General features: G+C 40.5%; 1 protein-coding gene across 1 annotated transcript; it reads right to left on the bottom strand.

The window, feature by feature from the left end:
• Positions 1-832: 832 nt before the first annotated feature.
• LOC140239305 (uncharacterized) lies at positions 833-23,790 on the bottom strand. Its single transcript, XM_072319178.1, has 9 exons — positions 23,697-23,790; positions 9,708-10,302; positions 8,960-9,140; positions 7,042-7,160; positions 5,094-5,244; positions 4,606-4,764; positions 3,877-4,063; positions 3,177-3,292; positions 833-1,049 (listed from the first exon to the last, which is right to left on the bottom strand). Exons 2-9 carry the CDS (start codon positions 10,289-10,291, stop codon positions 843-845), a joined length of 1,704 nt encoding a protein of 567 aa, XP_072175279.1. The 5' UTR covers positions 10,292-10,302; positions 23,697-23,790; the 3' UTR covers positions 833-842.
• Positions 23,791-26,889: the final 3,099 nt, after the last annotated feature.

The following is a 26,889-nucleotide window of genomic DNA, read 5'->3' as shown; positions in this document are numbered from 1 at the left end:
CACTAACTTTCACTGAGTGTTTCGGCATGCTCTCTGTATTCACCGACTCCAAATGTATGTTTGGGGAAAATTTCCCTTTAATTCAGTGACGACCCAGCTCAAATCCACATAAAAAATGAGGCCAGTATGAATTTTTACTTTTTTAAGTACAAGCTCTAAGCTTTAAAATGATATATAACGTGTTAAAACTGAACCATTTAACCCATTCAAAAAGTGATTGAAATAAGAAATAGTTAGGAGGTGCACTTTTATAGACAAGGGAGATCACTCATCGTCAGGCGCGCTGCGCAGGTGTATCAATGAAAAACATAGTGGAAGCAGTGCCTGTCAGAAAAAAATACAGTAAAAAAGAATATGCTAACATCTCAATTTTGGTTTTGTTATGAAGCTGTGACAAATTTGACAGTAGGTCGAGAAAACATCATTCTTCCAGATTAGGCAAACTTTACAAATTTGAGTCTTTCAAATCCAAATGATTATTTCGGCCCATTATAGAAAATCCTGCACAGCAACTTTTTGTGGGTTTTAAGACTGGCAGTCACATAACATATGATAATTATGGAAACAAGTTCACTCTCTAATGTACTATATATGCCATATATTTAGCAAGTCTGAATTTTTGCGAATCAGGACTTCCCGTTGATTTCGCAAGTGGTTAAATTCGCGATCGTGGAATACTGTAACGAACAGAGAAACGCATACGTGTATGTCACATTCATACCAGGATCAGAATAAAAGTTTTTGCATGTCTGTAATTTTGCAAATAGCACCTGACTTGCCAAATTCGCAAAAATAAAAACCTTGTGAAATATTTGGCGTATACAGTACATCCTTGAAAATACTCAGAGGAACATCTCAAGCTCCCTTCTCATGTTGGCCAGCTCTTCCTCGAGCGAGGCAACAAATTTCTTCCACTCTGCCTCTAGCTCCTCATCGGACATCCCCAACCCCTCTCTGCAGGACGTAGCGGCCTTGGTGAACTTGGTCAAGAGGAATTCCTCCTTGGCTGTCCTTTCTCTCATCGCCCTGACCTCTATGTCCTCCAGATGCTATTTGCAAAGGGGTCAGCAAACAAAATAAAAAGTGTTGGATGACTTGCTTGACCATCAAGTTTCAAGAATAATGTAGACAGCCACAGAAACTGTCAACCCTGCTGTAACCCTTTACACTGAGCTTTGGTTGCTGACTGGCATACGCGCTGAAGTGCTTTCTTTGCCAATAGGTGGTTTTCTTAACATATTCAAATTTAAGGCATACCTTATTAACAAAGGCTGTTCTTGAAAACCTGAAGACTTGTCTGAGGCTTGTCCGAGGCTTGTCTGACATAGCAACGAGTAATACAATTATGCAAAATGGATTCCAGCAATTGGATTTCAAGAAGAGCAGGTTTAATAGTGGAATAGCTCATCTCTATGTTCCCCAGAATGAAACATTCATTAACATGAATACATTACGAAAACGATCTATTGACAAAGGTGTCTGGCAATTTAGTGTCAATGAACAGATATCATCTAAGGCCCCAGTCACATATAAACACGGATCCTCAAGGATCTATACCGTGATCCCAGGAGATCCGGGGAGATCTGGGGAGATCAGGGATAGTTTCGACCTCGAAGTGTCGATGAGCGTTGATATGACTGTACACATGGTATCAACATGGCAGCTACACGGATAAGGCCGGAAGTGCACGGCGTCTACATGGACAAACATGGCATTTACACGGATCAACACGGCAGCTACACAGCAGTCACACGGACCATCTCGGCTTGCTCTGCCAACAAACAAATCCCCAGATGACGCCGGACGTTTTTGACCTCCAAAAGTTGCCGTGTCGGCCTCCTGGATGTCCAAGGATGTCAACACGGATGTCAACACGGATCTCTCCCCGGATCACCCCGGATCAAATCGGGGTTGATCTGGGATGTCTATGTGACTGGGGCATAATCCCCATAATCTCTTCTGTGTTACTTTGGCCTTCCTTCTGGTCCAAGCAAGACACATTGCTACACCCGAGTAGGTTTATATACAAATGATGCACAGGATAATCCTGTGCATCATTTGTTTTATGAAATGGGTCGAAAACTAACAGCATTTTCACGTACCTTTGTGGGTCAAAAGTCCAGTCAGATATGTAGCACTCGCTCGAGAGAGTCGAGTCAAGCACGTCGCACTCGGAAATCCCGCACATGTAAGGACAATGTACTGTACGTATGAGAGTACTGTATACGTAGGCCCTACGCCACATAATATGTTATGCACACAAGAAAGGCCGGCCGGCATACGCAGCCCGAACTAGAAGTTGTTTACAGGTATTGACAGCGCGTATAGTAGCGCGCGACGCACTTGTAACAACTGATTGAGTGCGCACTGGTACTGCAGTGCAATGGTACTAAAGTAATCAAAGCCCACGTGACTCATTTCAGCGCTTCCTATTGGCTACGTTCTTGAACCCATTTTATAACCAACTTTAAAAACTAGATTAAGTTTGGATGGATTACTGAATGCTGATGAAAAAGCTTGGTAAGTTTTGAAGCCAAGTACCTGGACACCTGAAGGTTTGATAAAAGTTGAGCAAATATTCATACTAAGACTGCAGCATAAGCTTGAAATCATGTACTACTGGGCTGAACATGATGTACTGAATAAGCTGTTATTTTCATATAGAGATGTTTTCATGAATGAAGAGGTCACAGATATTTTCCTAAGATGTTGTTTTTGTGATTTTGACACCAAGGCTGTCACCAGTGTACTAATGCCTGTCAGTTCGAGATATTTACATGTTTTGTTATTAAAATTCCTGGTCCAACAGTGCTTTGCAAAATTCCCAAAAATTGAACCCTCACAAAAATAACAGCTTATACAGTAATCAATGCATATATTCTTCAAATGCTAAAGCGGCAGTTGTATCAACCTGGCCAGTCATTTAACCTTGAAACTTACCTCTTTAATTTGCATGAATAGTATCTAACCATAATTTATGATAATTATGCTATAAGTACATTCTTCTCTTTTGTGATAATCATGCTGAAACACACTATGCCCTGTTCAATTTCTGATCCCACAGCTTTGGAGGTATCTTTACTAGGTAGCATAAACACTTAATAAAGAGCTTTCGATCATACTGTTATCATTATCATTATTGTAGAAAGGTTTGCTCTATAGTATCAACTTTGTACCTCCTTTATTTTCTTGAGGAGGCCAGTCTGCTTGTTGACAGCGACCTTGACAGCAAAGGTGTACCTGGCATTGCCGTACCCAGGACTTGGGGGTCTGGCCGCATGAGGGACTACCCCTGAAAAGACATGTTAGAATACAACGTAGAAGCAGAAATTATTAGCAATGTCTGTTGATAGACACTGGAAATGAGATTCAGTAATATTATCATTGGTATCTCATCCTTTACAAGTTCATGTTATGTTCTGCTATTAAGATACTTGAAGTAATCTCTTCTGTAATTGCAAGATCAGAGGAAGATTTATCAAGAAATCTTTGAAAGTTTCTGTGGCAGCAGAACGTTACGTGGTGCAAGGCTTTACGGTTCACCACATATTCTTTCTTGGTAATGTATAAGCGACCCTAAAAAGGGCCTACCCACTCCCTGGGTGGTGGGTAGGCCATTTTCGGGGCCACATACCTACCCAAGAAAGAATACAAAGGTTTATCAATATCTTTAAACTTCCTACATACTTTCTCCAAACTTTCTTCTGGCCTTTCACTGCCATATATGTGCAGTCAACTGTATTTCTTTTTTCTTTTCTTTTCTTTTTTTTTTCAGTCTCAACCCAGCCATGGGGAAAGGAAAATGCACATCAAGATGATATATGTCACACACACAGATTACTTATGTACAAGACTACAAACTGCAACCATGCTCACCAGGGAAAATGACCAGCCTTCCATACTTGGGCGTGACTGCTCCGATGGTGTCATAATCTTGTTCGCTGATGCCGTCGTAGAGCTTCCTGGAGTAGGAATCAAAGGGCTTGGCATCAAAGAAGATGGTTTCGCCATAGTCTGCAATTCCCATGTCTGGATTGAGGTACACTACCATGGTGTACTCGTCCTGGCGAGATAAAGGAATAAAAAAAAAACGAGGCAGGTGAAAGCTACTAGTTCTTGATTCGTTTGTTCAGTTGTGATCAGATGTGTCTTGCTCAACACAAATGCTGCAGTCTGTATGGACAGGGAGGTGGGACTAACGTCTGGACTGACCATAGTCACAGAGCAGTAGTGGTTTGGATTCAAGTCATGAACTGTATGCTAGCCTATGCCATTCTAACCAATAACACCCCCCCCCCCACCCATGTGCGATTATTTTGTGCTGCTAGTACAAGAAACAATTCCAAAACACTTGAATTCTCATTTCATCCCAGTAGCTTGCAAACATCTGTGCAAATCTTGCTAAAGCACAATAGCAGACAAAAACATATCATACATCCTGGGATGTTACCAGGTACAACAACAAAATGAAAATAAATACAAAAGGATTCATTTTGGTTCATTCTGATCGACAGCTTAGCTTCATATAGTGTCTGTGGTATTTTAAAATGTTGATATTTTGCAAGATCATTAGAGTGAACAGGAGTTCCTGTCCAAGGCAATCACCTCCCACTCTTCGCAGTCCTCATGCACACGAGTGTGGTCTGCTGAGCGGACCACATTCAGGCTGACGTCGTAGGGGAACCACGTCTGCTGCCCTCTGCCAACATGATTAGCGACCTGCGACATCACTGCCCACGTACTGCTCTCTGCGAATTCCAAACACTGAAAGATAACAAGAAAATGGCACAGCCTTTATCTTCAGATGTTTCTTCATAAGGCTTCTTTCAATTGTGTACACTTTTCAAACATGCTGATTGTTCTTTTTCAAAATCTATCACCCTCAGTTCAATCAAAACAAAGGACACACCATGTTCGTTTATTGCCTGACACATTTCTCAAGAAAGCTGAAGTATCTTTTAAAGTGTTGTACTTATCATAAGCTAATTCAAGTATTCCCTAACATGTACACCACAACACCTTTTCCTTACTTGAATACAGCACTATATAAGAGCAGCTCTTCACAGCAGCTGCAACTTCAAACTGGTGCTCACATCAAAGGTCTTGATCCAGCGTGTGTTATCCACCATTTCCGCAGCATCAACATCATATCCGCTGAGAACGGCATTTGGTGAGTGCACGAGGGATGCTCTGAGCCTCTCCAGATGATCTTTGTCAAATAAATTGTCAAAAATCAAGATTTTCCTGCAATTAGAATACACAATGTAGCAAAGAAAAGAGAGCGAGGAGGAGAGAGAATGTGAATCAAAGATCAGAACATGTCACAATACATGAAATATACACTTTAACATAATTACCCTCTTGTTAATAAAAACTACCTGAATATTTTCAACTAAGGATAAGAGCAGGTACTACAAGTCTAACAAATGGGCGGGGGGGAATCACTTTCTACCAGCTTTGACCAGCACAATCATCTACCTTTGAAAAGTTGTAAAAACACAAACAACAACAAAATGTAGACGAGGTCTGAAAAGGCTGCAAGTTAAAGCAATAAATACTGATTTTATTTTTGACAGGTGGTATCAGAATGAGCAATGAAATAGCAAAAGAAACAGGAAGCAAACAGTAAAAGAGAACTTTGAATGTCAGTACAAATACAATGTTTATCAAAGAGTCTCCTCAAACTGTGAGCACATCCGCAACTATCAATCATTCACTTGAGGAATGGAGGGACAGCTCAATTTCTAAATCGACTAACAGTCCATTCAATCAATTAATGATCAATCAATTGATTGATTAACTAGAAAAGCACTCTGAGAGTGCAGACCTCCGCCAAGCAGCTACTTCATTTCCACCGATGATCTTGCTCTTCCACAGAGATCAGTGATTTCCATCCATACGTACTAGTATGCATGGTGAAAAATTGCCCAATTTCCCAATATAGAAGCCTTTGTTGTACGTCATAAATTATCAGCTGCACAGCGCGTTTTGCCCTAACAGAAACTTTAGTGCACATATAAAAACCTCAAAAAGCAGCTTGAACTCCCAAGTTCATTGACCCTACCTGCCAAAATATAAAAAATCCTTCATAAAATCCATAAAAATTTCTGGATCACTACCAAAATTGAATCATCTGTTCCTTGTGTCATTCTCAGCCTTTTCTGCAAGTTTCGTCTAAATCCGCGCACAAATTTTTGAGTTATTTTGCGCACAGACAGACAAACAAACAAACAAAAAAAAAAACCAACGGTAATGAAAACATAACCTCATCCCTTGGCGGAGGTAATAATTGTGTTCCCTCAGATCCCAAAGATGACAAGCTCATCTTCCCGTCTATTCTTGCAGTACCTGGCCACTACCAGTGGATGTCTGCAAAAATCTTCACTACATGAAACTACCCTATCAATCTGATCATTAATCGCCTTCTGCCTTTCTGGGTAGAGTACTGTCAAACCAAATATGTCTGCTTACATTCTAATATAACAAATTTTGCAAGAGCCAAAGATTTGGGAAATTAATTTGCACACAAAATGTTTTGTCTATTCTATATGCATTGAGTGCCCAGTGGCAATTCAGGAAAATTTCATGCAGCAAAAAAAAAAAAGGCTGTCGGCTCCAATTTGCAAAAATTTCATGCTGCAAAACATTTCTTGCTTTACAGTAATCGTTACATCTTCAAGCTGATTTTGTGGAATAAATTTCTACAGAAAGGAATTTGCTAGACGATGATAATGACCTGTCCACTAAAAGCCTGCTTAGACCCAAGACCAGCTTCACGAGTTTGTGAGTTTTAAAAAAGGTGCAATACCTGCAGTTGCTATTGAAATAGCTATCAATAAACAATGAGCAGTTTTAAAGCATTTAACTTAATTGCATGACAGTTCCAGTTTCTGCAAATATCAATAATTCTGACTATTTTCATAAAACTGGATATACAACTTGTACTTTAATACTCTGTCTCCCATTGACATTCACATACATGAAGCTTCTTTAATATCTAGCCATGGAAGCAAGTCAAACTCATTAGATCATGATACACACCTTTCATCACTAGTCACAAATTTTCTGACCAGGTGGCTTTCAATGTCCAGAGTTCCTACCCGAGCTGAGATTTGAGGGAAAACAGCTCTCGAGAGCTGCACATTCCCCTGATCCAATTTCTGAGGGGGTGACACAAGAAAACTGTCTATAATTAGCTCAAACCACGTTTCACAAACTAACTTTTTTTTCACAAAACTCAGTTATTCAGTGTAAAGTGGATATTTTCGTGTGAGTACTTTTTCATGCTCAGCCAAGTAAGAAGAGTTTCATGTTGTTGTTTTTTTCTGCGCACTCAGGACATTAACTACTACTGGAACATATGACAAGCAAAAATATTTACATGCTTTTACTTTTGTGCTAGTTTCTGGTTGTGCTAAGTGCATGAAAAATTCAACACCACAGAAAAATTCCACTTTTACAGTATCTTTTAGTGTAATTGGCCCACTGGCAAAACATTAACAAGCAACAATAAACTCATCAATAAAAGTACACCTGACTCAAATGGAAAAAATAATAATGACATGCTCAAGATGTAGGTCTCCATATTATGACGTGAGATTGCATTGATCAATTTGGATGAATATAGACCAAGAGAAATTAAGGAACCAGGTTGGAGTTTGAACCTGTCAATAGTTTTATATATGTGACCGTGCATCACAAAACGAACAAAAAGTCGCACACACTGATTTTGTGTGAGGACTGAAAATAGGTGAAATTGGTCAACCGAGCCGATTTTGAATTTTTCGTCTTTTCTGAAAGAGCAAGTCTTCTTCTACATGATGCTAAAATTGGGATCATAAAACGGGCAGGAAAGTATGTTTTTTAGCAGTTTATCTCGAACATTTCTTGGCAGAATAGTGCGACTAATTGTGTCTTTGGAGTCCCCTTTACATTTTTCTTAATGACCTTGTACACACTCTTCACTTTCACCTCCTATAACTTTTGGAAGGATGATGCTACTCCTTTGAAAGTTGGCATTAATTAAGGACAGAGTGTGTTAATAAGGCATGTTTAATTTCAGTTCAATCTGATAATGCCTTCATTGTTGTTACTCCGGTGGTTTACATCCTGTTTTTTGTCCCATTCATCGCACAGCCAGCACGGCTTGGTGAAGATTAAGCGCTTGAATAGACACTGTACTTCAGAGCCTCTTTTCTCAGTTCACACTTTTTCTGAGTATGTGTTTTCTTTCCAATATTTACATAGGTTAGGAGAGTCCATTTGATTGGAGTTATACATCATTTTAAAGCTTAAAGTCTGCTTTTTCAGAATATGGTCTTAACTAGAATTTCATGTCTGGCGACTTTTTGTTTGTTTTGTGGTGCAGGTCATGAGGAGCTGCACTACCACTGGAACTGACTTTGCATGCTGTGAGTGCCGATTGGCACTGTAAACTCTAAAGCATTGTACACATCACCCAAAGTCCCTGGCACAGAGAGGGTTAAAGGTATTGTTTACCATTGGGAGCAGTATTTTAGCAAATGTTTCAGTTACCACATTCAACGTGTCGGGTCAGGTCAATGGTCAGCTGTATCACAAAACATCCTACCATGTAAAAAATCTTGCAATAAAGCCTAAAATCAAAGGACATATCACTATTTTTCTCAATAAACCATAACTGTAGATAGTTTATTCTACACATGTAAAAACAATTTCATTGTAGAACTACTGTTCACATTTTGTATATCTAACAATAACATCGATTACACTGATTAACATTATTACACCGGTTGTTTCTATTGCTAACTCAACTATTTAGAAGCAGTAAAGATTTTTTTGTTTCATCTGCAAATGGTAAATAATGCCTTTAAGCACATCACTAAGAAAAATTTCCAGGTGGAAATAAGGACCTAAGGAGACAATTAATTACACTCAAAGCCTACAGGTAAACTGCTGCCAAAAATTTAAAAGAAAGTACCTTCCACTCTTGGCATGCCATCTCAAACTTTTCCCTCGCTGGCGTCAGCTGAATGGAGATGCTGAGTAGCTCCACAAAGTATCCCATGGATGGGGGACGGTACAGGGTTGGAATGAATGCATCCCACAGGACCACCCTCCCAGGATGGGGTCGCACTGTCAGAAAGATGTCATACTCAGACCTAAAAGACAACAAAGCAAACTAAGTCACCGATGCCAATTATCCCATTGCAAGCCTCAAGACAAATCTCTTCCTGCAGTATTCATTTTCCTAGGATTTCATGTCATAACTGTTGTCATGGGAAATGACTTCCATGTGAAAATATGAGAAATTCCTTACTCAGTACTTTGCTTCAACTTGTGAATGTGTGAAACTAATTAATGCAGGCATATGAGAAAGGAATAGGATCGTACAGACAAAATTTTGTACCGGAATCAGAGTTGAAAGTTCTCAGTGTCTGTCATCTGATGCAGAGCTTTTCACACTTTCATTCTATCAATAATTCATGTAGCGCTGCACACTGGCACTGGTCTGACGGTCCCTGACCAGTAAAAATCACTGTCAGACCTGTACCATTTTCAGGAACGGACCAGTTAAAAGTGGGAAAACTGAATACCTACAGGTCCGACAGACAGGTCAAACCAGTAGAAGAAAATGGACTAGTGTGCAGCCCTGATTCCTATGATTTTTATGTCATTCCTCACTGTTTAATTTTACTTCATGTTTTCTCCCTATCTCATAGACTCACCCTTTCGTTCTATTTTGCCATGAAGCTGTGTAAAATGACATGTCTCCGTAGTCGTCCATCTGCCAGCTTGGGACGAGAAAGATGCGAAAAGCGTATTCACCGGCATACTTGGATGGCGCCAGAGCATGAGGAGAAACAGCATCTCCCCTGTGCATCATTTCCGCCTGAACATGGTAAGGGTAAAAGGTATGATCAGACGTGCCCGTCGAAGCAGACAGCACTTCAGTCAGTTTCTTCCATGCATGCGATTTGGAAAACTGGTCTGGGTCCATGTGGGACGTCCATGGCACGTTCGACACAGCAGGGTCTTCACAGGATGAGACGCTGGACACACACTGCCCCTCTTTTTCATTGAGCTGCCATCTGGTGAACTGGGTTATGTAGGTTTGCAGACGAGAAAGCGTCTGCTGGGGGAAAAGGGAGTCAAAGACAGCCACGGAGCCACCGCTCGGAGACACTCTCTCCAGCGTTGCATGCATGACCGGTGCCTCTGCTGCTATCTTGCATGAAGCTGCAACCAACAGCAGAAGGACCACAGCGCTGACTTGCACCTGCATAGATGAACCTTTCCATACTGTGTCCATCACTGGTTGACCTGTTTAAGTTGTGAAATAACACAATTTCATTTCACTCACACATTACGATACTTTTGAAAGCCATGTTCAGTTGAATTTAAGAGAATGCATAAATGTGACTTACTTAATGTGCTTACTCCCACTTTAGAACACAAGCAGGAGTTACAGCAAAATTGTGAAATCGGCCCACTAGCAAGCAAGTTTAGGTTTAGGGTTAGGGTAGTGTTGTATTTGGTTGAATTAGTCGAGGGACATTAGGAAGTTTTTCCAAGAATAATAGGGAGTAAGAAAAGAAAGAATAAAGGACAAAATGGGAGAAAAAAAAAGGACAAAATGGGAGAAAAAAAAAAGACAAAAGATGCTATGTTGTGGTAATCAGCCCACTGCTGTATAAATCTTGTGTAAGCGCCGTTTGGTGGGACCGTATTCACGAGTACTGTATTATACTGTGGAAGAAAGTCCCATCGCTATGCTTATGTACCGATGAACCCCACACGATGGGGCTGAATTTACGAGTATCAGCAGGCATGCCGCCGTAGCATTTATAGTATGGACATGCAGTGGTGGGGCCTATTTACGAGTATGCCGGATCCCGGAGTTAAATACAAGTATTATGGGAAGTGACACCATTTAGCTGGGGCCCATTTCATAAAACTTGTCATCAGTGACAACTGCCACATTTCTATGACAAATTTGCTCTCAGCCAATCAGATGCAAGGATTTCAGTAGCTTGTCACATCTATGACAACTTGTCACTGATGACAAGTTTTATGAAACGGGCCCCCTGATTGGGCCTTTTCATCAATGAATGAAATTTCCCTGGCCACAAACATGACAAATGGGCGTATGGGCATCCTGTACAATGCCATGCCTGCCGTAAACAGGGTTGCTTACTTATCTAACATTACATGTAATACTCAACAGTAACAGCACAAAAGAAAAAAAGAAAAAAAAAGTCACTGAAAGTGGAGACCCAACTCTTTTTCTTTGCTGCAGAATCCTGCTTGTGTTAGCAAACAGCATAACTTTCTAATTCAGAACCTATCTATAGCAGGAGCTCAAAGGAGTCTGGTCTATGAACGTTAGACACCTACTGCTAACGCTAAGACCTATACAGTTGAACCTCTATTATCCGGCCTCCCTTTATCCGGATCTCTCTATTATCCGGACGCAATCTCGCCGTGATTCTTTTATCTTTTGTAATAATTACGGGAGGAAAAGGGGGATTCCCAACGGATACATTTCTTAATAATTATTTAGGTAAATCATCCCAAGAATTTATAAAAGAAAATGATTTCATTCTTGCAAACACGAACCTCTATTTTAGGGTCTGTTACTGAGTGTAACAATGAAAAGGTTGCAGTATAAACATTACTACATGTGGTACTACAATATGGGCTACATCAGTACATGTACATGTGTATGTATAATGTAGACTGGGGTCGGGCTAACTCGGCCCACGGGACATCTCGTCCCACCCGTCGAGGGTGGGCCGAGTTGTCCCACTCGTTGGTATCGATAGTGATCGTGAGCGCTCGTCTGTCTTTGAGTTTATTTCATGACGTCTTTTCTAACCGTAATTTTCATGGAATTGTGCTCAGTGGTTTCTGTGAAGAATATTTGCCAACTTTTGGGGGATACAACGACGTGAAAATGAAATTTCAGACGTTTTTATCGCGGTTCGCGATCCCCATAGGTTCACGTTCATTTCGCGCGGTGGGCTAACTCGGCCCAGCTAAGTTTTAGCTGCTGTTTTGTCAGTAAATCTCCGTAAAAATATCAATTTTATCATGTATGAAGGTGTATTCAGGGTTCCTTCAACTAATTTCATCTTCGAGGGAATTTAATTTTGCACATGTTTGGTGAAATGTTGGATATTTGTTCGCATGATTTCATCTTCGCCGTATCCTGACCGCACCGGTCTCGCCACCAGCAGCTCGCTCACGCATCTATCACTGGTAGAGCTGAGCTGAGCAGCGCCATGCCCATGCCCACTCTCGGCGAGGCACGGGGCGGCGCGGGGCACCCGCGCGAACTGCACAGAGGGAGCAGCCGGCCACTCCGTACCCGTATCCCCAGTAGAGAAGAAATCAAATTATGAAGCAGATCATTCGATGTGAACTACATGAAGGTCATTATATGCATTTGATTTTAACTGTTAAATGTTTTGTTGTTGCTGTTGTTGTTGCTGATTTTATGTATAGATCTGCGTTCTACTCAAAAGTTATTTCTGTCCAATTTATGTTACCTTTTTTCTTAATAAAAACAAACAAGCAAAAGTCAAGAGTGAGTCTGTTTATGGGCATTACCGTGGAAATTAATAAATTGTTTGATATCCAGTGGTCAGTTATTTGACCTGTAGATATGGATGGTTTGGTTGAATGGTTGATATCATGAAACCGGTAATGAAATGTAGTGCTAGCTAGATTGGCCTTGTTTATGATTGTAGGGCCTACCTTTTGTGTGTACTTTCAAAAATAAAAAGGAATTGTTTTTGTTTTGATGACATTGCCACTTTTGCCATGGGTTATACCCTAATTCAAGAGAAAAATCCTCTGCCACCTGTACCTGCACGATAATGGCCAACCGTCGAGTTCTTTTTCTTTTTTGTAATTTCCTGTTTATATATGTACTGTATATACAGTGTAAATCTCTCTCTCTCCCTCTACTGTATCTATGTTATGTATACTGTGATGATCTATTGAACCAAACTTGGACTTAAACATATCTTAATCTTTTCCATGCCTTATCCCTATTATATGTGTTAATCTTTTACATTTTTATTTATTTGTACAAAACAAGGCTGATTATAAAATTCTCAAATCCTTGCTTGTCCTGCACTCATACTGTTGAATTCATGCACATTTTTTTTTTTTTTTTTAAACAAGCAGTAAAGATGAATAGCTTCTCAAATGGTCTTCCTTCTCAAGCACGGTACTCAAAGTGTTACATAATTTGCAGTCATGCAGGGTCACAAAAGAAACATTACAACATGCACTGGTAGGCATCCGTAAGGTCACGCATATAAGCTCTCATCTTCCTTCACAAAAGAATCTGTTGTTTTGTGGCCATTGCATCCTTTCGACTGTTGCCCTGCCTGTGTTGATATACATGTATTATGTTTGTAAAGTCTTTGCAATGATGAGTCTGAGCAAAGACTAACCTGCCAGCTGTAGCTGGATGTAACATGATATGCCCCATGTGCAAAGGACACACTGGAAGAACCAGTTGAATAAAGGCACTCATACAGTTTACATCAGCTCAACAATGTCTCCTCATTACTAAGAATCCTCCCTTCCAATTTAAGGCATATAAATGCCAAGACACTGCCTGCCCTTGATTACAATGTACCGGTACTGCTCTTTCCAAGACTGCAAGATCACAGCAAATGTTGAATAATATTAATGTGAGCATGTAAAGTATGTTTTGTTTTGTTTTGTTTTGTCATTTTAACATCTTACTTTATTATTTCCTCTCTATTTTTTTTCTTGACTAACAGAACATTCTCATTTGACTTGAAATAATACTTTCATTTTTAATTATCACATTACCATGTATCATCTGTGTGTACAAAGCTTTCTTTCCACAACTGCATCAAATTGTAAAGTTCTGTATTTTTGTATGATTCTTCGTCTGGCTCTATAGATCGCCTACTGCCAATATTTCCGCTTCCTTTCCCCCGTCTCTCTTTCACTCTTCCATCAACCTATTCTTTTCTTATGCGTGATCAATGTGTTTGTCAAGTGTCAAATGAGATTTGATTTGAAACACTGCATACTTCATGTGAATTGCACACCAGTATTTTTTTTTTTTCCGAATTCATATTTACATAGAACAACTAGTGTGTGCATATCTACACTGATGTTCAATGTAGACAAATTTGATATCTTTAATAAAAAAGAAAGTCTCAAGTAGCGCTGTACTATGGATTAAAAGACATATGTGACAAAAACATCATTTTTTTTTTTTTTAGAGTCATCACACTTCATCATCAGTGAATAGAGTGCATTCATAAAATGTGAATTCAATTCCACCACATTTTATAGTGTGTTATAACGGTAATACAACATTTGTTCCTGTGACCTTGTAACGATTGCTCTGGTGTATCATTTTCTCCAAGGACTTGGGATCAAGGTTAGGATTGTGATAGGAGTAGGGTTAGAGTAATGCTCCTTCGTAGAATTTTTGTTTGGTTTAGCATGCAGAATTTCAAGTGAACAATTGTTGCAGGAGCAAATGTCATGGAACCATTACGACACTGACTTCAGTCCTACTTCAGTTAAGAGGTCTACTTCAGTCGATAGTTTGCTTTCTTCTAGATTTTCACCTCTTGACCTACCTGTAAAACACACATGTAGTTTACCAGATAGTTGCCAATTGATGAACTCTGCCCCAGGTGAGGTGCATCGCAGGAAATGAGATTATTGTACATATGTCAATCCAGATACACTTCATGAAATGTTGCATTATTGTAACACTCATTTCGGTGTCCAACATTATGCTCAGTCACTCCGCAAAACTAGACAATGTCCTCTCAAAACTGAAGCTGTAGGGGCTGAAGAAAGCAGATCTGTTCTCGGTCAGTTCCTGTGGTAGACTCTGTTGTATCGTGGGTTACAAGTAACAAAACTTAGGACTGCAAAGAAGAAAGGAACAGAAAAGGCGTGGCAGTTAATTTGTTTGTTTATTGCAGAACTGTCTGTCTCCAGACATGCACTCATGTATATAAGAACAGTTTCAATAGGTGAGGTATTGGAATGTATGCTGACACCTGAGGCACATGCATACTAATACACAGAGGTTACATAATGAGGTTACATAATGAATGTCAGGGTGTCTAGACACTTTATGAATATGCGTACTGTAAATCTGAATATCTGTAAACACAACATTCTCCCTCTCGTTGAAATTACCTTCATGGCACTCATCCATTACAATATACTCCAAACTAATTTCCAAATTGATCAGTGTTTACACAATCCTCTCAACATCATCACATATAAAATTGCCAAATTGATCAGGTTTACAAAACCCTTTCAACCTTATCGCATATAAAACCTCTGCCTTAAACTGTTACTCTGTATCTCTTCATTACTGATACATCATGACAAAGGTGAGTTTTTGTTTGTTTGTTTGTTTGTTAGGTCTTTTTTTTGTGTGTATATATATGTACAGTCCAATACTATAGGATGAAAACCTTCATCTTTCATATTTTCCTTTCCAGACATAACATGACAATTGAAACTAGTCATTCCTTTACACATGTGATGGAACATTGAGTGTTTTCTCTCTAGTTAACAACATATTTTATATCTACACCACAATCAGTTTCTTGTTTCCTGATTGCCTAAATACAAAATGAATATGACTGATATTTTTTTTTCAATACCTTACATAATCATGTAAGTAGCTGGGCTCCCTCCTACTTCTCAAACTTCTTCTTACGTCATGCTGTACCCTACCTCCTTCCTCTTTCCCGCAGACCTCTCTATCCGTCTCTCGTGTCTTCTCTGCGCCACATGGAGACAAATGAAATGCATTCCAAATTGTATGATCATCTAGTTCATAGGTTGCTTTACCTTTTTGTTTGATGATTTGACGAGGTTCTCCAAATTTCCTTTCACCTTTTTGAACATACCTTTGCTTTTTGACTTTTACTCTGTCTCCGACCTGAAATCTTGGTGTACGAGCTTTTCTTTTCTCGTCTGTGTACACTTCAGACTTCTTTTGTTTTAGTTTCACCCTTTGTTTGACTTTGTTTCCTTCAGATACCTCTGATTTGTGCTGCCCCTTTGTATTTGGCATTCTACCCTGAATGTCTAACTTGGTCCTTAATTTTCTTCCATGAAGTAGCTCTGATGGTGAGCAACCTGTCGTTGGATGGGGCGTACATCTGTAGGCCATCAGGAGCTCTAGTAGAGTCTCCTTCAGAGAACCCTTGTCTTCAATCAAAGCATTCTGTATACACGACTTCAATACACGGTTGAAACGCTCTACTTCACCGTTCGAACGAGGATAGTACAGTGATGCCCTGACATGAGTGATACCGTGTTGACTGAGAAATTGCTCAAATTCGTGTGATACAAATTGAGGTCCGTTGTCGGAAACCAAATGGGTGGGAATTCCCTCTCTGGCAAATAGAGATGTGAGTGTGTTTATCACTGCTCTGGAAGTTACACTTCTACACAATGCGACTTCAGGCCACTTACTGTGGTAGTCAATTACAACAATGGCATATCTTTGATCTTGAGGTGCACTTTCAATCGGCCCTACGATATCGATGCCAATTTTTTTCCATGGCGACTCTGGAAAATCGACTGACTGCATAGGGGCACTACGTGTGCTGTGAGATTTGTCATTTTCTTGACACGTGACACATGACTTGACTTTCTCCTCAACCACCCTGTCGATACCTGGAAACCAGTATGTTTCTCTCAACCTTTGTTTTGTACGTACTATACCCTGGTGTGCTGAGTGAGCAAAGTCTACGAACTTAGCCTGTAGGGATGATGGTACTACAATTCGATCCCCTCTCATTACAATGTCATCTACTACTGACAACTCATCCCTCAGAAGGAGATATGGTTTGATTTCTTGAGGTAAGGCCTTGTGGTTACCTGGCCAGCCTTCCTCGACATACTTTCTGACCTGTACCACAACTCGATCATTACTAGTCGCCACTTTCAACTCTTCTAGGGTTACTGGGGAATCACTGATCTGACTCAGAACATACTCGTCTTCTTCTACTACATCACAACATTCCGGGCTATCCATTGGTAACCGGGATAGTGCATCTGCCACATAATTCTCTTGGCCAGGTTTGTATTCTACAGTGTAGTTGAACTGTAACAGTTGCGCTGACCAACGTGCTATCCTCATGGTTTGTCTATTTGAGCCCCTAGTACTCAACATGGTAACCAAAGCCTTATGATCAGTCCTGAGCACGAAATGTCTACCCCAAAGGTAAGTGTACCACTTGTTACATGCCCAAACACAAGCCAATGCTTCCTTTTCACCTGTGGAGTACTTTCTTTCAGCAGATGTCAACGACCTTGAGGCAAAAGCTATTGGAACTTCCTGCCCCCCTTTGACCTGGCTAAGTACTGCTCCTAACCCATGATCGGAGGCATCTGTTGTGACTATGGTAGGTAAGTTTGGATTGAATAAGCCAAGAACAACTCTTTGTGCAATTGTACTCTTGATTTGGTCGTAAGCCTCCTGTTGTTCTGGTCCCCATACAAAAGGTACGTCTTTACACAACAATCTTCTCATTGGTTCTACAACCGTGGCATAGTTAGGTACAAACTTTGCATAGTAATTCGTCAAACCTAACACTGATCTGAGCTGACCCACATCTGTCGGGTTGGGAGCTTCAACTATGGCCTTGACATGCCTATCATCAGGCGCTAAACCATGGCTACTCACAGAGTGCCCTAGGTAACTGAGTTCTGACAAGTGAAACTGACACTTACTGGGATTCAAACGCAAACCAGCATCTTGCAGTTTGGTAAGTACCTTGTTCAATCTAGTGTCATGCTCTGTCCTGTCCTTGCCGTACACAATGACGTCATCTAGGTAACACTGAACTCCTGGAAGTCCTGCTAGGATCGTACTCATGAGCTTCTGGAAGGTGGACGGTGCTGATGCCAATCCAAAACAAACTCTTTTGAAGCGGTACAATCCATCATGAGTGATGAACGCGGTGAGGTCACGACTCTCTTCGTCCAGCTCGAGTTGGTGGTATGCGGATGCTAAATCCATCTTAGAGAACACAGTGGATCCTTCTAGCTCAGAGAATAGCTCTCCAATATCCGGTAATGGATAGCTATCGACAACAATTGCCTTATTCACCTCGCGCAAATCTACACACAAACGAATATCACCTGATTTCTTTGCGGCGACAACGATGGGCGAGACCCACTCACTAGAATCAATTTTCTCGATCACATCCTCCTTTTCGAGCCGCTGCAACTCCCGCGAGACCTTCTCCTTTACTGACAAGGGTAATCGTCGTAGTTTCTGCTGAACTGGAATATGATCGCTTTTCACCTTGACGCGATGCTTGAAGTTTCTCGCTTTTCCCAAGCCTGATGAGAACAGCTGGCAGAACTTCGACGAAATAGGCACCTCACCGTTGTCTGCTTCGACGCGGTCAATGTCGGCCTGGACTGTGCTGCCGTGGATCTGCAGACCCAATTTGTCGATGAGGTCCATCCCTAGAAGCATAGATCCTCTGTGAACGACACGACATTTCTTAATTCTACCCACTTACTTTTTCCAGGGTAGTTAATTTACATATTAAAATCATAAGATAGACAAATCAACCAAAAACGAAAGGAGGAAAGTAGTTTCACCCGAGGACCGAAGGAACCGATGGAAAATAAAGGTAGGGCCTACAGGTGATCACAAGGTGAAGTTGAACATGAATGGAAACAGATCAAAAGAGTTTGAGGACGTAGGTGTGGAGGTGAGTGGAGAGAATTGGGTTGTGTGGAAAACTAAATGTGGATAATTCATTAGGGGTATGTCTGAAAAGTAAACTACAAATATGGAAAGCTACACAAAACAACAACAACAAACCAAAGCTACACAAAAAATTAGTTTCTGGTCACATTAATGCTCTGACATTATTGTTAGGTGTTTTGTTGATCTTTTTTGTATTTATTGGTTTTCCACTGATTGCAATACAGTATAAGACAAATAACCATAAATCAAACTTATTACAAATAGTCAAAATAAGAATTACAGTAAAGATTAAAAAAAAGAGCAGCTTACAAGATTGAGGCATGGCCATGGAGACTTTGCAAAACATATAAGGGACTGAAAGGATAACCAAAGCACACCAGAGACAGCCCCACAAACCAACAGGAACTTACTCCATAGCTACACAGTGTAGAAGCCAGATCCCATTTATTATGAAGTTGGAGGTACCGGGTACACATCAGTGTTTTGTTGATTTTTGCTCTATGAATTTGCACATGGATAGCTATGTAAACATTAGTCCTGCATGCTTCAAGTCATAAACATAATTTACATAAACTTAACATATCTAAATTAACTATTACGACCAATATCCAACATGTCAGAAGGATGCATATCACCTTCCATGTACCCGAAACAATTTACGCAAAAAACAATAAAACAAAACAAAACAAAAAATCCATTGTGTATTATGTTCACCATGGGCCTAGTTATTGGAATGAACTTCCCAATATGCTGCACCGCACCACCTTCTTTCAAACATACTCTTACAGTCTTAGGCTGCGTTCACATAGGAGTATACTATTCGGGTATACGGTGCTCGTTTTCGAGGGCACACAAATATAGCTTGAATCGAACGACAGGATTTCCCAACACCGGTTCACATACGAGGGCACTATTCGAAAATGCCGAATAGCATAGAATAGTATAGTGGGAATCGTGCTTGTTCGATTTTCGAACAGCGTATACCATTTCTCGTTTATGAAATGATGACGATTTTGGTCTCAATTTGCCCTTTAGCAAAAATAAGCATGTAGACTGACATTCTGATGCAGTTTAGAAATTTTTAATAAGATTGCTGGGATGGTTGTGTATGAGGAAGAAATCCGGATGGTGCAGGTGATGGTGTACTGGGTCGACTTGACGGCGAATAGCGAATACCGTATACCGAATACTTCTATGTGAACGCAGCCTAAGGCTGCGTTCACATAGAAGTATTCGCTATTCGCTATTTGGGCACCGAGTACACCATCACCCGCACCGTCAACTCACCATCCCATGCAGTGAGGATTTCTTCCTCCTACATCCCAGCAAATCTTATTAACAATTTCTAAACTGCATCAGAATGTCAGTCTACATGCTTATTTTTGCTAAAGGGCAAATCCAGACCAAAAGTGTCATTATTTCATAAACGAGAGACGGTATACGCTGCAAGAAAATCGAACAAGCTCGATTCCCACTTTGCTATACTTTTCGCAGATATTCGGTACTTTCGAATAGTGCCCTCCTATGTGAATCGGTGTGAGGAAATCCTATCGTTCGATTCAAGCTATTCGCGTGCCCTCGAAAAACGAGCCCGAATACCCGAATAGTATACTTCTATGTGAACGCAGCCTTAAAGCAACAGATTATTAGCAGCTACGGCACGCAAGTGCATACCAGGTATTCCTGGTAGTAAACTTGTTGCTTTTTTTCCTTGTCTATTCTTCTACTCCGGAGGGATCCTAACCAGGAATGCAGGTATTGATCAGCCTGCCTGTTACATTCCACAAGTCCTTCATTATTGTACCTGATTTCAGAATTCTTGTACATGGCAGCTTGCCGGTTACCATGGTCACACAGTCTGGTTCTCAGTAGGAGCCCTGCTGGAATGTGACTCCTGATGAGCTTATTCTCCATGTACAAGTTGCAGCTGAACAAACTTGCTGGTATGTATAGGCCCCATCATATTTCTAGTACCATAGCCCAATTCTAAACTCACCTTTGACTTCATGCTGAGACAGACTACTGTACATTTTTATTTTGTCTGTACTATTTTCATGAGAAATATGAAAATACATGTAAATTGAAATTGAAATTGAGAGTAACAGGAATGGAAGAGACCAACTACAATGTAAAAACCCAACTCACTATGACTACAAATGAAAATAAACTGGACGAAGGTGTCAACAAGCTGAGGTGAGAACTTATTTCTTCTTTTTCTATGTCACTGTCGAACATTCCAATGTAGTGGCCGACTGGACAAGGGAAGTTAAGTTCGGACTACCGAACTTAATATGGAATGTTAAACAAAAGAGTAGGTGTGGTGTGAAAGGGATGAACACATGAATGGGAAAGGAATGAGGGCGATAAAAAGAAACAGCATACAGGTCAATGAGAATGTGTGTCAACCTATGAACCTATACAATTACAAACTGAACAAAATATAATGATTTGAGATTGAAAAGAATGAAATAGCCAAGAAGCTCAACAAATTCAAGTTTGCTGTCTTACCGTGGGCCTACATAATAGCAGGCCATCATAATACAATTTTAGGCGCAGGTAAGAAAAAATGTGAAATATTAGCGAATGTTAAGCTTTGTCGAAAGTTATAGGTGTTACAAAAAAAATAAAAAATCCCACTTTTGATCTTTAATGCAATGTAGTTCCAAAACTAGTACTACATTACAATCTCAGAGCTTACCTGGTCATATTTTCCCCTACCAGGCCCTACTACTACTTGCAGTATCCATCCTGCACAAGTCTGCATGCAATTCAATACCACAGAGTTTACTGGTCTATCCTGCCAGAGAAGTAATACCTGGTACTTGGGCGTAAAAGAAAGAAAGAACATACATGTACTAATGTAAAATTAATTTCAGGGCCAATAGTATTCATTGTTAGTAGCAAGGTGCAGTCTACAATTCAATGATAAAGTGATAAGTTAGGTTGCTACATAGATGTACTTCGATCACAATGTAATTTACTATTGCTTTATCTGCTGCTTTCGTTACAAGGTTATATATTCCATTCATTTCAGTACTGGTATAACAGTATTTCTTCAAATTCATGAAATTCTTCCGTTGAGATGTTTTTTAATGCAAGTGATTGACAAATTGCCCTACATCGATGTAATAATTATCTCTATAAATCATATTTACATAAACATTTATATCGATGTACGTGTAGGGCAATCTGTCAATCATTAGCAGTAACAACAGTATTTGATTTTATAGTACATTGAATAAATATCACTTTGAAAACAGACTTCACCATAGTACTAGTAAATCATTTCAGACACAAAAAAGTGACATTTTCACATATTAAAACTCGTATTATTTCACAAATGTTACATATTCGTAAATTAAGGAGCAGTGTCCCAACATAGCGAATAGTGTCATCCGAGTCACGTGATAATTGCCAACAATACAGCATGCATCCAAATCGTTATTTTATATGTGTGTTGTGTGTGTGTGTGTGTTTTTTTTTTTTTTTTTATTCAGTATCAATCATAATTTAATAACGCTGATGCTGGGGGATAGACAGAAAAACAGCAAAATGACAACTGCAAACTGCATGAGGTTGGAATACATATTATTGAGTCATCCTGGAAAAAAAATATCAGAAAAAAATAAAAGACCAAAAAAAAAAAAAAAAAATCAGAAAAAAAAAAAGAGTCAAGCAACCCCCTATATGCCCAGCCTTTAGCAGAAACCCTTGCCCTTTCACCTTGGCATTGGCTGGCGGTAGCACACCAGCTCAGCCCAATTCACGCGACGTTGCAGCAAAACACAGTTGAGTTGGAACAAGTTGCTCCCTCTCTAGCTCTCAGCTCAAAGTTCAAGACAATGGATAGGAAAATGCCAACTGACTACTGCACAGAATTTAGTACTCACGCGAGAAAATTGGGAAGTGCAGCAAATGACGCCTTTTCCTCCAATTTCAACCACCGCCCGTATCCGTAGCGACGTTTACGGAGTGGCTGGCTGCTCCCTCTGTGCAGTTCGCGCGGGTGCCCCGCGCCGCCCCGTGCCTCGCCGAGAGTGGGCATGGGCATGGCGCTGCTCAGCTCAGCTCTACCAGTGATAGATGCGTGAGCGAGCTGCTGGTGGCGAGACCGGTGCGGTGCGGATACGGCGAAGATGAAATCATGCGAACAAATATCCAACATTTCACCAAACATGTGCAAAATTAAATTCCCTCGAAGATGAAATTAGTTGAAGGAACCCTGAATACACCTTCATACATGATAAAATTGATATTTTTACGGAGATTTACTGACAAAACAGCAGCTAAAACTTAGCTGGGCCGAGTTAGCCCACCGCGCGAAATGAACGTGAACCTATGGGGATCGCGAACCGCGATAAAAACGTCTGAAATTTCATTTTTACGTCGTTGTATCCCCCAAAAGTTGGCAAATATTCTTTACAGAAACCACTGAGCACAATTCCATAAAAGTTACGGTTAAAACAGACGTCACAAAGACAAAATAACCTCAAACACAGACAAGCGCTCACGATCACTATCGATACCAACGGGTGGGACAACTCGGCCCACCCTCGACGGGTGGGACGAGTTGTCCCGTGGGCCGAGTTAGCCCGGATCCTGTAGACTCTACATGTACAATGATGTATAAAGCATTGAGTCTCCCGTATCCGGCCAAATCCCTTATCCGGACGAGCCCCGGTCCCGACTTGTCCGGATACGAGAGGTTCAACTGTATTCTATTTAATAATCGTTAGATCTAACTCACGTAACTGTTAGAACCTACTGCCTAACCGTTACTGGTGTAAAACCACATGCATGCCCCATCAACACAACTGGCCAGTTTAATCACATAATAATTGATAGGTGGGACTACAAATGAGGGGGTAATTTTTGGGTTGGAGCTACTGTTTCGGTACTGAAGGTTTAGTTGCAGGGAATTGTTACAGGAATTTGAGAAAATACTAACGTGATGCAGGCAACAGCCTGTCAGCTGTTGTCCACTTGCCTGACAGGTAGACCGGGTTCTACTACTGCACTCGTTTTACGTGCTTCTGTTCTGCGGAGCTGCGTCCTGTCATCAACCGGCCGGGCTGACCTAGTTTGCAGGCACACCCTTGTTTGTAAAAGAGTCTGCGCCAAGACTACATACAGTACATGCACCACCCTGCCCCCCTGCCCGAGCTGCCCTGACTATGACTTGCACCATCCGGCGGCGTAAAAATACTGAATTCGCTGAGTGATACCACTGATCTCCCCTCTAAGAGGGGAGATCAGTGAGTGATACACGCCATTAAAACCAAAACAGCAGCAACAACAACTGACACTAGTAAGTCTTTCCGAGAATAAGAACAAGGGAGAAAGAAAAAGAAAAAAAGGGAAAAAAAGACAGAACAAAGGGGAAAAAAAGGAGAAAAGAAGGACGAAAGATGCTACAAATTAATTGTATGTTGTGGAAATCTTACGTGATGCAGGCAACAACCTCCCTCGAGAACTCGGACAATATTGAACAGAGTCAGGAGAGATGCCCTTAGACATAGGCTACGGAGACAATTGCTGAGTGCGAGGGTATAAATAAAAAGAATTGAAACCATGCACTCCCGACCACCCTTTGCAGGAAGATGTCTTAAAGGATTGTTGGCATATGATGGCAAAACGTCTTATATTCAAGTAACTCTTTGGCAAATAGGGTTAACTTGAAAGAGGGAGTCTACTACCTCGATATTTATGCTTGTTGAGCCGGTAACTCCCTTAACTATCCCCCTGTGGCATATCCCCAAAATGAATGTCTCAATTCAGGGACGGTGGAGCGTTTTCAAAAGGGGGGGGGGGCACTTCCAGGTTTCATGGTTTCATGAGCTAGGTGAGTAAACAAGCAAAAAAACAAAAAAAAAAAATGATCTTCAGCTCATCACTATTCTCTCCCCTTCCACTTCCGGGTTTCTTCAGCTGACCAGAAAAATCAGCTCCTCTTTCTCCTTCCACTTCCGTATTTCTTCAGCTGACAAGCAAAAAATAAAAAAAAAAGGAAAAAAAAAGGGGGGGGGTCTTCAGCGCAATTAAAAGCATAACCTTACTCCTATCACATTTCAAGATCTCTACCTATTTCTTTTTAGTGCCACTTTATACGTACTTTCGGTTAAAAAAAAAGTGGGGGGAGGGGGCAAAGTGATTTAACAGTATTCCTTTGTATGGTGCACAAAAAGTGAGAGGCCCTAGCCCCCCTGCCCCCCAGTTCTGCCGGCCATGCAACCGAGTTGTAGGTTAAAGGTCCAGTTTACCTTTGGGAGCAGTGATTTTAAAAACGTTCAATATATCACATTTGATGCATATGTGTAGGTCTGTTGTATCATAAATCATCTTACCATATGAAATATTTGCAATAAAACCTAAAATACAAGGAGATATCAGGGTTTTTCTCAATAAACCGTAACTTTATATGGTTTAGTCTGGAAACATTTTTCTTATAACTATTGTTCACATTTTGTGCATTTAACAACACTTAACATCGATTATATGGATTCAAATTTTGACAGTGGTTGTTTCTATCCCTAACTCACATTTTAGAACTATTAAAGCACTAATGCTGGGTTTTTGTTTCATTTGCAAATGGTAAACTATGCCTTTGATATTGAAGTCTGATCATCCATTGTTTCAAAAGCAAATGAGTTTAGAAATTACACAAAAGAAATGGAGTTATAATTTGCATGCACTAGTATACACGGATGGATCCAGCTAAGTCAAACAGGTAGGCCTATAGGCGGAGCTGCTTTTTACGTTCCTTATTGAATCGGAAAGACTGCAGGACTGAGGAGGATTTCACGTCATCATACAGGTCGGGACTTGCTGCAATTCTTATGGCATTAACCTGGTTGAGAAAACTCAGTAATGTGTACTAGTATACAGGCTCTAGGATCTAGGATCTAGGATCTAGGATCTCTGATCTTTACTTTTAAAAAAAAGATAGATCGCCACATACGTTCAGATTCGGAGAGCATGCGGTAGGGAGAATTGCAACATGTATAATGCCATGAGTTGGAGGAAATCATGGGGGGGGGGGGGATTTCAAAACAAACAGACAATCAGAGAGAAGCTCGATGTGAAATTTATGGTTATTGAGGAGGGTGCATTCTTTATTAATAATTTTCATATATTGGGGGTTGGTCACTCTCTTTTGTTATAATGTAGAAAATGTGCATGTGGCGGTGGGAGGGAGGGGGGGTCAATGCAGGGAGGTCTCTCTCACACCTCCCTGGTCAATGTAAAAATACTCTCTTCCTGCAAGACCGACGAGTTTGAGCAAACCCCCTTCGGGACACAAAAAAAAAAAGCAGCTACAGAAGTGATGTAATTAAACAAGAAAAAGGCAAATTTACTCAGAAATCGAAATTTGCAGACATTATAATATTATGTCGTTGATGTAATTTCTATTTTTTAAGTAGATATAGATCAATTTCTGAGTTTCTGAGCAATGGTATGATTGCAGTGCGTATTATACAGCGCGTGAAACGCACCCGTCGAGAACGTGTATGATGACTGTATATCAAAAGGGCTATACAACAACAAAGTGATTATATCTCATTTGATTAGGTTGTTGCCACGGTAACACTATAAAAGCGAATTACGCTATCAACCTTTGACAGTATAACTGTCCTAAATTATCCCGTTCCATACGGGAACCTGGTGGCCTGTGTATTATGTCAATGGGATTTCAGAATTCAATATGGAATGGGGTATTTATATGTAGTGCTGTGCGTTTGACAACTGGGTCCAGTTTCGATGAAATGGACTGCTTACATTATAGCTTTTTAGGGTGTAGTGTAGATATGGCCCCGAGGGCTCTCTAAACTCCTCTCACCCGAGGAAATTGCGCCGAGATTCATTTTTCTAACGTGGCGTTGAGACCCTGTGAGGCAATACTTTTCACAATGCCCCGAATCAAAGCAGTTCACCAATCTTATAGTATATCGAATGAAATAAAATAAAATCTCCCTTCGTCGATCGCGATTGCACGAACCAATTCCCACACTAGTATTGTGAATAAATTGTTGTCTGTGCTGCAATCGACTTTTGCACGGCGATCATGTCGCACTGTATGGAAACCTTTCATTTATTTACACCTATTGACAGTATGCAGGTCTTACACGTGAACAGCAGCAACA

The sequence above is a fragment of the Diadema setosum genome, chromosome 15, assembly GCF_964275005.1.
Source record: "Diadema setosum chromosome 15, eeDiaSeto1, whole genome shotgun sequence".
Lineage (NCBI taxonomy): Eukaryota > Metazoa > Echinodermata > Echinoidea > Diadematoida > Diadematidae > Diadema > Diadema setosum.
The sequence above is the reverse complement of the archived record's forward strand: the minus strand, read 5'-3'. Positions and strand labels throughout refer to the sequence as shown.

Excerpts from the sequence above, each read along its gene's own strand:
- LOC140239305 (XM_072319178.1), bottom strand. The coding sequence starts at position 10,291 with ATGGACACAGTATGGAAAGGTTCATCTATGCAGGTGCAAGTCAGCGCT. Across the intron at positions 5,245-7,041 it reads TTTGTGACTAGTGATGAAAG|GAAAATCTTGATTTTTGACA; the intron begins GTGTGTATCATG and ends TTCTAATTGCAG. Across the intron at positions 1,050-3,176 it reads TCCTCAAGAAAATAAAGGAG|CATCTGGAGGACATAGAGGT; the intron begins GTACAAAGTTGA and ends CTTTGCAAATAG.